Source organism: Berghia stephanieae, chromosome 14, assembly GCF_034508935.2.
Source record: "Berghia stephanieae isolate SIO BIC M18660-M18661 chromosome 14, UCSD_Bste_1.3, whole genome shotgun sequence".
Classification (NCBI taxonomy): Eukaryota; Metazoa; Mollusca; class Gastropoda; order Nudibranchia; family Aeolidiidae; genus Berghia; species Berghia stephanieae.
The window spans coordinates 6,948,635-6,961,134 of NC_088373.1; the positions used below are offsets into that span (position 1 = coordinate 6,948,635).

At 37.5% G+C, this 12,500-nt stretch overlaps 1 protein-coding gene across 2 annotated transcripts in view; it reads left to right on the forward strand.

The window, feature by feature from the left end:
* The window catches only part of LOC144959664 (uncharacterized), a 63,536-nt gene that overhangs the window by 32,361 nt on the left and 18,675 nt on the right, over window positions 1-12,500 (forward strand). For both annotated transcript variants that reach the window (XM_078892334.1, XM_078892333.1), the window contains exons 6-12: window positions 364-534; window positions 1,684-1,767; window positions 3,673-3,842; window positions 5,980-6,118; window positions 7,982-8,145; window positions 9,255-9,444; window positions 12,176-12,449. In XM_078892334.1, the coding sequence (XP_078748460.1) occupies window positions 364-534; window positions 1,684-1,767; window positions 3,673-3,842; window positions 5,980-6,118; window positions 7,982-8,145; window positions 9,255-9,444; window positions 12,176-12,449 (1,192 nt within the window). The remainder of the gene's footprint in view (window positions 1-363; window positions 535-1,683; window positions 1,768-3,672; window positions 3,843-5,979; window positions 6,119-7,981; window positions 8,146-9,254; window positions 9,445-12,175; window positions 12,450-12,500) is intronic.

The window sequence follows — 12,500 nt, forward strand, 5'->3', positions numbered from 1 at the left end:
TCATTTCGTTTTCAATTTGTTAGATATTTCACTCCTACTTATTCTCTCTCTCTCTCTCTCTCTCTCTCTCTCTCTCTCTCTCTCTCTCTCTCTTCCTCTCTTCCTTTCACACGTGCGATATACACAACATAAACATATTCATTTCGTTTTCAATTTGTTACAATTGTGGCAATTCGACACCAAAAATTATCATCATTATCAATTGGTCAGTTAATCTAACATTAAATAAATTAATCAGTTAATCAGTCAACGAATAAATCCTTGGTTTTTATGGCCTTTTGCGAGAATACATGACAATATTCCATAAAAGATACCCCGCCCGAACTTTTCATTCTCATTCTTTCAACTCGTTCCTTTCTCCAGGCGTCGCCACCGTCGAGCTCAAGGATTGTGCCCATTGGGTAACAAAAACCTCCATTTGTCTTTGTCGACTTGTGGAGCAAGGTTATCCTATAGCAACACCCAAGTGGTACGATGAAGTAGGCAATGTCATTTCGGAATCTTTCCCTTCAGTCACACTGAACATGAAAGAAAGTAGGTATAAACCTTTTCACCAATGCGCTTCAACAGTCATGACGTCACTTCCCTCGTAATGACGCGTAGTAAGTAACTTAGCAACTGGCTCTAAACTGTCGGAACAATGGCGGACGCTCTTGTGAAATATTTCTCCTACGAGCATAAAAGTGTATCCAGAGGAGAAAAACAGTATAAATATGGTTTGACTTTTATACATTCTGATCACATTACATATGAAAAGTTCTAGTCAGTATGAAGAATAAAAAGTACCGATTTACTTTGTTTAGAAACAAGCTGCTCGTTGCTAGGCACGTGACACCAGACTATTGAATCCTATTAACAGCCCTACTCTGTAGACGCGAATTTAAAAAGTTGACCAGAAAACTCGTCCTTCAAATATCGATCGATTTAAATGTCTCTCATTGGCAAAAAGCTCTCAAACTTGGGATTTTATAAAAGTAGCATACTTCGCGAAGTCCCAGGTTTGAGAGTTTTTGCCATGATGAGAGTCATAAAATCGATCGATATTTGAAGGAAGGTTTTTCTGGTCAACTAATGATCATTATGACTACTACGGGGACAATGATGATGATGATGATGATGATGATGATGATGATGATGATGATGATGATGATGATGATGATGATGGTGATGATGATGATGATGATGATGATGATGATGATGATGATGATGATGATGATGATGATGATGATGATGATGGTGATGATGGCGATGATGATGATGATGATGATGGTGGTGGTGGTGGTGGTGTTACAGCTGCTGATGGTGATGATGATGATGATGATGATGATGATGATGATGATGATGATGATGATGATGATGATGATGATGATGATGATGATGATCTTTATAATTTTATTTGTGACCCTTCGCCTTAAAACGGTATTAAGTCGGGATGGTTAAGATGCTGAAAATTGAATTTGTAGCCAGAAATATCAGACTTGTGTTGAGTTTGTATGTTTTATTGAGGGGAGTGGATACCATATTTTAGGGTGCTAATGCCAACACTTTATATTTTTGACCACTTTAACATTTATTTCGGCTTTTAAGCATATGGTCCGTTCCGACATAATACCGTTTTGAGACGATGGGTCACATTTTCTATCACAGACCATGACATGTATATATTACTTATTTCTACCACAGGCTATGATAATAAAATGCTGACCTGTCAAGCGGAGTCTGAATTTGGGGGATCCAACATGCTGGTATACAACCCTAAATTCGCAAGTAAGATTAGGGAATGAATGGGCTAAGCAATTTTGAGCCGCTCCTTACCAGCATTTTCAGAATTTTCCCCAAAACTTCACACCCACCCAACACAAAAACAGACATTTTTTATTCAAACAGAAAAGCATCAAGCACATTCTATACATGATATTGTTCGACAATATGAACTCTATTACAGAATGTCAAGTTTATATAGCTATAGTAAAAAGAAATGAAATCTGGATGAGAAAAGTGACGGTTGCATCGTAACAAATGTGACGATTTTCCAATAGGTGGTCAGGAGAGGGTTAAACAGTATTTTGCCCTTTTTGTGAGCACATTTGTGACCCTTCGCCTCAAAACGGTATTAAGTCGGGATGGTTAAGCTGCTCACCCCAAATACCGGAGCATACTTAATGTCTCAATTGATTCTATGTTACATGTTTGTGTTGAGAATATTGGCTGTTAAGCTTAATTGCTGGCCAACTAACTTCGCGGAGGTTGTGTGTGTTGGACCCGCGATCTCAAGTAGCTCTACTAATGACTAGGGTTAGAGACGATCTTTTTTGGGATCGTGGATAACTCATACGGTAGAGTCACGCTTTCCCCGGCCAGGCGGAGTTGTCGTACCAGTGTAAGGTCGCGGTTTCAAACCCCCATCACCGCCGCAAAATTTTTATTCTCTACTGTCTTCTGGCACTTTCCTACTATCTTCATCTCTTGTTGTTATCAACATAAGTGCCTGCTCCACTCACTTTTCTGAATTAAAAATTCACCCCAAATACCGGAGCATAACCCGCGACCTTACTAGTACGACAACAACTCCGCCTGGCCGGGGAGATTGTTACTCTACCGTATGAGCTATCCACGACCCCATTAAACATTTGCTTCTAATTCTAGTTTATCTAGAGCCACTTCTCCCCATTTTTCGTTCAAAACCTTTAATTAGTTGCCGTACCCTGAAAAACAAAACAACAACAACAAAAAAAAAAAAAACAAAAAAAAAAAAAAAAAAATTTTAAAAATATTTTGGCCAAAAAATCAACCTTCAAATATCGATTGATTACAATGACCCTCATCTTCACAAAAACAAAACAAAAAAACATTAAGACATTCTCTTGAAATCTTCCTTCAAGTTCAAGGTTTGAGGGGTTTTTGACAAGCTTGGGGTCATTTTATTAATCGATCGATATTTGAGGGACAATTTTTCTGGTCAAAGTTTTTAATTGTAAAATGTATAATTCCCCCGAGTATATCAGTTTTGTATCTATAGTTAGTTCGAAGTTGACGTACTCAGGTCTTTGTTATTGTTTTTTTGCCATCCGCGTTTATGAGTAATTCTCACTCAACTGTATTAACCAGACTATAAACGTTCATGGATACACACAGTTTTGTGTGTTGGCCCGTCATACTTCCGGATGGCAATGTTGTGAGCTTCTTAGCCAAGCGCATACTATCTATAGATAGTTCGAAGATGACGTCACTCAAGCCTTTGTTGTTATATTTTGCCATCCGCGTTTGTGAGTTATTCTCACTGAACTGTATTATCCAGACTATAAAAGTACATGGTTACACAGTTTTGTGTGTTGGTCCTTTGTACTATCGGATGGCAATGTTATGAGCTTCTTATCCTAGCGCATATTATCTATAGTATGAGCTTGGCTAAGAACTTCACAACATTACATCCGGAAGTATAACGGACCAACACACAAAACTATGTGTAACCTTAAACGTTTATAGTCTGGTTAATACAGTTTAGTGAGAATTACTCACAAACATTGGCGTCAAAAAAAAAAAACAATAACAAAGGCCTGAGTGACGTCGGATAATACAGTTAAGGGAGAATTACTCATAAACGTGGATGGAAAAAAAATAACAAAGACCTGAGTGACGTTAACTTCGTTCTATCTCTAATCAAATCAACAGAACTCCCCGAAAAGCCTCCAGTCTTCAAGCTGAGGGTGAATCGCGGTGCCCTGAAGGTTTTCACCGATGACGTCCTGAACGTAGATTTGGACGATTCCCTGGTGGTCAAGTGTTCCGTTCAAGGCGGCAGTCCGAGTGTCAACCAAATTCTGATCACTATTGGATCACGGGTAAGCTTGTGTGGAAATTGTGACCCTTCGCCTCAAAACGGTATTAACGATAGTTAAGATGTTGAAAATTGAATTTATAGCTAGAAATATCAGACTTGTGTTGAGTTTTTACGTTTTATTGAGGAGAACGGATACCATATTTTAGGGTGCTAATGCCAACAATTTATAATTTTGACCAGTTTAACATTTAATTCGGCTTTTAAAGATATGGTTCGCTCCGACATAATACCGTTTTGAGACAATGGGTCACAATTAACCGGCTATGTGGTCGTGCGGCTATGTGGTCTTGTGGTATGGCGCTCGCTTTCGGATCGGAAGGTCTTGGGTTCGAGCCTCGCTCGGTGCATAGGAAAAGACTCTTTATTCACATTCTCTCACTGTACTCGGGTGTAAAATGAGTACTTGGCCGTTAACAACGTTTGTCTCTGTCCGAAATAAAAAATATAATATCGCCTAAAAGGCGTCATGTCCCATCCCACATGTTAAATGTTGCTGTTGACCAGGGATCCCTTGTAAAGCGCTTTGAGCACACTAAGTGGATATTGCGCTATATAAAAGCTTATTTGAAAAATCGTGATTTTTTAAAAATACGGCGTTGGTATAACCGGCATAGTTTCTTAACAACTTTAGGATTTTAAATTAAACTTAGCAAGTATTAACCTAAACTTTTGTTCTTGTTGCATCTACATTTTCAAATATTATTTCTTATTTATGCTTCGTATTGAAACAGCATCATACATTATCCTGTTTGTTCTCACTCACTCACTCAATCCCATGACCGGATGGTCGTCGGGGGGACTTGCGTGAAGCAGAAGTTACAGTCTTCCTCCATGCCTGCCTGTTGCTAGCCCTATGTAGCAGCTCCGGAACCGACATCTCTGTCCATTCTTTTATATTGTGCAGCCACATCTTCCTTTGGCACCTTCTTCAATAAGGCTCGTCCTCTGAGTTCACATGGTCCACAGGGCCGGAGTTTTTCTCCGGTTATTCCTGTTTTAAACTGACAGTAAATGCTGAAGGTTACGGAATATGTGACCCATCGTCTCAAAATGGTATTATGTCGGAACGAACCATATGCTTAAAAGCCGAATTAAATGTTAAAGTGGTCAAAAATATATAGTGTTGGCATTAGCACCCTAAAATACGGTATCCACTCTCCTCAAAAAAACATACAAACTCAACATAAGTCTGATATTTCTGGCTATAAATTCAATTATCAGCATCTTAACCATCCCGACTTAATACCGTTTTGAGGCGAAGGGTCACATATGCCGGTCCCTATGCGTTTGACGCGCGTGTTCTAACAACCAGGGGCGTGGCTAAAATATTGGTTGATTTGGTGCCTGGCACCGCATCCATCTTTTAAAAATGGATTACAGTATTTTAAAAAGAATAAAACAGAGAAATGGTATAGGAAATGAGATTAGCGGAAGAGTAGCGTCCCTTGAGTGGACGTCACCTTACAGAGAGAACGTCAATTTGGTTTTGAAGTGTCTCAAGCCGCTTTCACCAGAAGCGAGGACGAGAGACGCATGCGCACAACCAACATGACGTTCTCTCTCTAATAAACTTTTCCGCTGGTGACGTCACAGACTATGGGTGACGTCCAATCAAGGGACGCTACTCTTCCGCTAATCTCATTCCCTATATACCGCCTCTTACATTGGCAATTGCCTAAAATAAACGTTTTTTGAACTTTGAACTTATTTGAGTAAGTCTTATCATTCATTTTTTTTCTTTCTTTTGTATTTACAAATGTAGCACGTTATAAGTCATTTTCTTCTGATTCTGGCACCAACTTATACTGTAAGCATGCAACGCCACTGCATCAAACAACCAATCTATTTGTGACCCTTCGCCTCAAAACCGTATTAAGTCGGGTTTGTTAAAATGTTGAAAATTGAATTTATAGCCAGAAATATCAGACTTGTGATGAGTTTCTAATGTTTTATTGAGGAGAATGGATACCATATTTTAGGGTTCTAATGCCAACAATTTATATTTTTGACCAGTTAAACATTAAATTCGGCCTTTAAAGATATGGTTCGCTCCGACATAATACCGTTTTGAGACGATGGGTCACATTAATTTGTTCTCATAAAACTAGATTGACTTTATCCATTTCAATTTCCGCCAGATAGAGAGAGTGGATGGACACGAGGGGTCAGCGAAAATGATCATTGACGAGAACTACGACAAGACTCAAGTCACGTGCGGAGCTTCACATATCGCTGGACGTTACGATAAAGTGACGACCTTCACAATTGTGGTAAAATGTAATCATGATGATAAAACACGCATACGATTACAGTAAAGGGAGTAGCTAATCGCTAATTTAAATTGATACTCTTTTGAAAGGCAATTTGTGACTCTTCGCCTCAAAACGGTATTAAGTCGGGATGGTTAAGATGCTGAAAATTGAATTTAAAGCCAGAAATATCAAACTTATGTTGAGTTTGTATGTTTTATTGAGGAGAGTGGATCCGTATTTTAGGGTGCTAATGCCAACACTATATATTTTTGACCACTTTAACATTTAATTCTGCTTTTAAGCATCTGGTTCGTTCCGACATAATATCGTTTTGAGACGATGGGTCACAATTGAGACTCTTTTGAAAGGCAATTTCCGTTAGATGTGCTCAAAGCGCTTTATAATTTGTCTTAAGCCGGTACATTTTTTTTTTCGTCAGAGACAACGCTGTAACTGGTAATAGTTACATGCCTTCTAACACTGGGAGAACATGAGTAAAGATCCTTTGTAAAGAAACAAGTAACTGGAGGTGCCTAAATGAGTCAATAAAATGGAGATAAAGATAAAGGGAGTAAATCTGACTCATGAATGAACAACACAAAACAAACGACGTTTCGGCCCTTGGCCTTTTCCTAGTAAACACAGAATACGTATATTTATATTGGATTGTCATAATAATATAAATATATGTGTATTCTGTGTTTACTTGAAAAAGGCCAAGGGCCGAAACGTCGTTTTTGTGTTGTTCATTCATAAGTCAGATTTACTCCCTTTGTTCATTCATAAGTCAGATTTACTCCCTTTGTTCATTCATAAGTCAGATTTACTCCCTTTGTTCATTCATAAGTCAGATTTACTCCCTTTGTTCATTCATAAGTCAGATTTACTCCCTTTGTTCATTCATAAGTCAGATTTACTCCCTTTGTTCATTCATAAGTCAGATTTACTCCCTTTGTTCATTCATAAGTCAGATTTACTCCCTTTATTTTTTTTTTCTCTATGTAAAGAAACAAAGAGTGGTCGAAAAACGACGTGAAAGTTTTCTGGATCAAATATGAAAAGGCGTTTTGTCGCTATATTGTCGAATACACATCAAAAGTAGAAAACGGAAGGGGCTGCCTGAAGCTGGTGATCGTGAAAATATTAACGAAAGAGTGAAAATGGAGAGGCTTCGTACGGGAACAAAACAGACAATGGACGTTTCGGGCACAAACCCTTCGTCAGCACAACAATACACAAATAAACGTGGAAAATAAATAAAATAAAATGCAAAATAACTTGTATCGTCTGTACTCAATGGTGGTTGCAGTATGAATGAAACGTTAGCGTGGCGTGGGTAGTGGGTAGGGGTTCCCGGGATGTCACGTCGCCCAGGAACGAGCAGCTTGGTTCTAAACAAAGAAAATCGGTACTTTTTATTCTTCATACTGGCTATAACTTGTTGACATGTCATGTGATCAGAATGTATAAAAGTCAAACAAGATCAGATTTATATTATTTTTCTCCTCTGGATACACCTTTAAGCTCGTCGGAGAAGTATTTCATAAGGGCAACCGCCATTGTTCCGATAGTTTAGAACCAGTTACTAAGTTATTTTGCGTCATTACGAGGGATGTGACGTCACAAGTGTTGCAGCCTATATATAAAGTCGAAACCCGAAACTTCTCTAAACAAATTAGTCCTTGTGAATTCTTTGGAGATAAAATGTGACCCATCGTCTCAAAACGGTATTATGTCGGAACGAACCAGATGCTTAAAAGCCGAATTAAATGTTAAACTGGTCAAAAATATATTTTGTTGGCATTGGCACCCTAAAATATGGTATCCATGACGCTACTCTTCCGCTAATCTCATTCCCTATTTATTTTAATATCCACTCTTCTTTCAGTGCCTGCTAAGATTTCCCAGTTTAGAATCAATGGGCAAACCGCAAAAGAGGTACATGCTAACCAAGGGGAGACAATTTCGTTTGAATGTCTGGCTCAGGGAAATCCTGCCCCGCAATTGAGTATCACTCATCAACTGAATGGCACGTTGAACGATTTAATCAAGGTAAAAAACAATAACAACAAGAACAGCAACATACAATAACAGAGATGATTACAATAGACAGGTAGATAACCACGCCTCTCGGACCATCGTCATAATGTAAACAATGACAGTGATTGGTAGACACAGCAAAGTACACATGTTTTACTATCGATGGTTTGTGCTTAAGTAAAAGACCCACTGTCTACCGCTTGATCAATAGAACCAACAGAGAAAATAATGTGTATACCTAAACGTGTATAATCTGATCAAGAAAATCGTGTGATAACTAGTTACCCATTTGGCGGTATAAAAACAATAACAAGGATCAGAGAGGGGTCGATTCCATTGACGTTACTGTTTAAAAACAACCGACTATGTTTGTCCGAGCACGTGTGAGGGTGTGTCACAAATTTCATGTTTTGATTGGTCAAAAATCTACTGGTTAATTACAAACTGACACTAGAAAGGCAACAGCAACAACAACAAAAAAAAAACAAACAAACAAACAAAAAACAAACAACAAATAAACCAGTGGCAAACACCATCACTGACAACAATGATAACATTTATATAAAGCAACAATAACTATAACAACTTCATACATCAAAAATAACGATAATAACAACTACAATAATAAGACACAATAACAGTTAGATAAAGTTAAAACAATCATTGTATATACAACAACAACAACAACAACAGTAATAATAATAATAATAATAATAATAATAATAATAATAATAATAATAATAATAATAATAATAATAATAATAATAATAATATTAATATTAATGATGATGATGATGATGATGATGATGATGATGATGATGATGATGGTGATGATGATGATGATGATGATGATGATGATGATGATGATGATGGTGATGATGATGATGATGATGATAATAATAATAGTAATAATAATAACAACACCAATAATAATAATAATAATAATAATAATAATAATAATAATAATAATAATAATAATAAAGAAGAAGAAGAAGAAGAAGAAGAAGAAGAAGAAGAAGAAGAAGAAGAAGAAGAAGAAGAAGAAGAAGAAGATAATAATAATAATAATAATAATAATAATATTAATAATAAAGTATATTCTACAACTACTTCCTGTCCAGGGCAGTTCCGAGGGAGTAGAGGGACACCGAATCTCGTTGGTCATTGATTCGTCCACTATCTACCACACTGACATCTACATCTGCGTCGCTGTGACTCCTTCGACTGCAGGAGCGAAGGAAAGAAAAAAGAGGTGTGCGGAAGACATTGCCGAGTCGAGGAATAAGAAGGTTCGAACTCTGATTGTTAACGGTAGGTCGGTCTAGACAGTCGTAAATTCCTCCCACCAATCCAAAAAAAAAAAGCAGACTGGGTGGGGGTCCTGACCTCCTATAGTGGGCAGGGGGGGGGGGGGGTACATACTGTGTCTTCTATCCCCTTATATCTGTTTTCCCAACATGCTTTCTGTCTTTGTCTTGGAATGAGATTTATTGGTTTTGTCCTGGCCCTGGCCGGAGTCCTAGCTGGGAGGGAAACAGTCGAATGCATAGTTATTGTTTTGGGAGATGATATTTTTTTCCTTGTAAATCATCTTTTTGTTATGTATTATTATATTTGTTATTTTGAATGTATAATGTAAGCATTTGAGTGTATTCCTCTTTGTTGGATTTTGTGCTAGTGTGCGGATGAGACTTATAGGTGATCTCAAACTAAGTACATTGGTGGTATGATCTTGGAATCTACATCTGATCCCTATGTCTTATTTTCTCTTAGGTGCTTTAATTGTAATTCTAGAACTTTTTACTATCTCACTCTCTTCCTTTTTACTGGCGCTGATATAACCTAAATGTGTTGCAAGCGCCGTAAAACACTTAAAAACAAAAACAGAAGAAAAAAAAACAAAAATCAGTAATACTATTGATGCTATGCGCTTAGTTAAAATGATCATAACACCCGCCAGCCGGATATTATAACGTACCAACACCAAAACTATAACAAAGAGCTGAATAGCGTCAATTTCGTTCCTTCTATTTACAGCCACCTAGTACAGCTAAAAAAACAAACAAGCAAAAAAACAAACAAAAACAAAAAACAAAACAAGCAAAAACAACCTTCGACCACATCTCTTCCCCAATCCCCCCCCCCCCCAAAAAAAAAAATAAAAATAAATAAATAAATAAAATGTGACCCTTCACCTCAAAACGGTATTAAGTCGGGATGGTTAAGATGTTGGAAATTCAATTTATAGCCAGAAATATCAGACTTGTGTTGAGTTTGTATGTTTTATTGAGAAGAATGGATACCATATTTTATTTTATTCTGCTTTTAAGCATCTGGTCCGTTCCGACATAATACCGTTTTGAGACGATGGGTCACAAATTAAAAAACAGCCAAACAAAAACAAAATCCAATGTTTACATCATGACACAAGAGCAAAGGTCTTGAGCCCAGTTGTTCTCAGTGGTTGGGATAAGTAAGTAACCATGTCTGGATTTAATGGGTGACTATGACACCACTCAGCTCTATGTTATATTGTACTCAGTTACTCGTTTTACACCTGAGTACGGTGAGAGAATGTGAGTAAAGAGCCTTTTCCATGGATTCAACTATGCGCCTTGCGAGTCTCTAACCGTAGCCATCGTTAACTTATAGCCTGACACTGACCAAAAAATGACGTCAAAATGCCAGTCTTTTGCCACAAAAGAAAACAAATCGTGAGTTGTATTCAATAGTTCAACCAATGGGACCACTTGTTTCCATGAGCACTACTAACGACAACTCACTGGGCGGTGCAAAAACCAAATAATGACGTCAAAATGCCAGTCTTTTTGGGTTTCAGTGTCATGCTATAACTTAACGATGGCTACGCTCGAACCCAGGACCTTCCGATCCGAAAGCGAGTGTCATACCACAAGACCGCATAGCCGCACAAGGTTGCTTTTTAATTAAGAAACAAAACTACCTCCAATCAACACTGGCATATTATATTTTAACTCAAATTGTTATAGTTAAGATTAACATTTAATATTCAGAATAGGATTCAATAGTCGTACCGTCACTTCCTTCCTAATGACGTATGGTAACTTAGTAACACTGGCTCTAAACTATCGGAACAATGGCGGACGCCGTATGAAATATTTCTCCGGCGAGCTTAAAAGCGTATCCAGAGGAAAAAAAACCCATCAATTTGATCATGTTTTGACTTTTACACATTCTGATCACAAGGCATATGAAAAGGGAATGAAAAGTTCTCGCCAGCATGAAGAATAAAAAGTAAAGATTTTCTTTGTTTAGAACCAAGATGGCCGCCGTTGCCGGGCGCGTGACATCAGACTACTGAATCCAATTAGGTCCATTCCGATAATATGCTACAGTTTTAAGACGACTTCAAATAGGGTTTTATAGTCTGATGTCACGTCCACCCAGAAACCAGCAGCTTGGTTCTAAACAAAAAAAGTCGGTACTTTTTAATCAAAGTAAAATCATAATTTATCGGAGACTAATGTATGCTTTATTATCGTTGTTGCTTTAATGGTTATTTTTGTTATTAATATTTCATTGTAATGTGAACTTTGTACATTTATGATTCATTCGATCTTGACCAGTTTTCAATTACCAGTATTCTATGATTGTATTTTTCGATTGATACATTTTTCCTGACATTCAAAGTTGTGTAAAACTGTCTGTAAATGATACAATACAAGCTATATGAGATTCTGTAATTATAAACTATTGTATAAGGCATTTAAAGGATAATTTCTATTAAGCCTTTAATAAGATAAGATAAAAAGATAATCTTCCTGCTGGCTAGAACTTTTTCACATGTCATGTGATCAGAATGTATACAAATCAAAACATGATCAAATTTATAATGTTTTTCTCCTCTGTATACACTTTTAATGCTCATCGGAGAAGTATTTTATAAGGGCGTCCGCCATTGTTCCGATATTTTAGAACCAGTTACTAATTTACTAAAGGTCATTACGAGGGAAGTGACGTCACGACTGTTGAACCCTATTCAAAACCATTCTCGTCATATTAGGTCCCCCGGCGAAGGCATTCCCAGAAGGCTATCTCCCAGACGTCACGTGGGAAGGCGATGGATACATGACTGTGGCGTTCAAAATTATTTCTCATCCTGATCCCAATTCATTCACGTTGGTACAAGTAGAAAAGGGGAAAGCTGACGGAAAAGTGAAGAAAGTACATCGGGAAATCACTGGTGACCTGTACAACGTGGAGTTCAAAACCATCAATTGTCGAATTTCCCTGGCTGTCTTAAAGGTTGATGAAAAGGAAATAGAAGTGAATTCTACGTATGTAAAACATTGAGCTTTTAATATAGCGCAATTATATCCACTAAACGT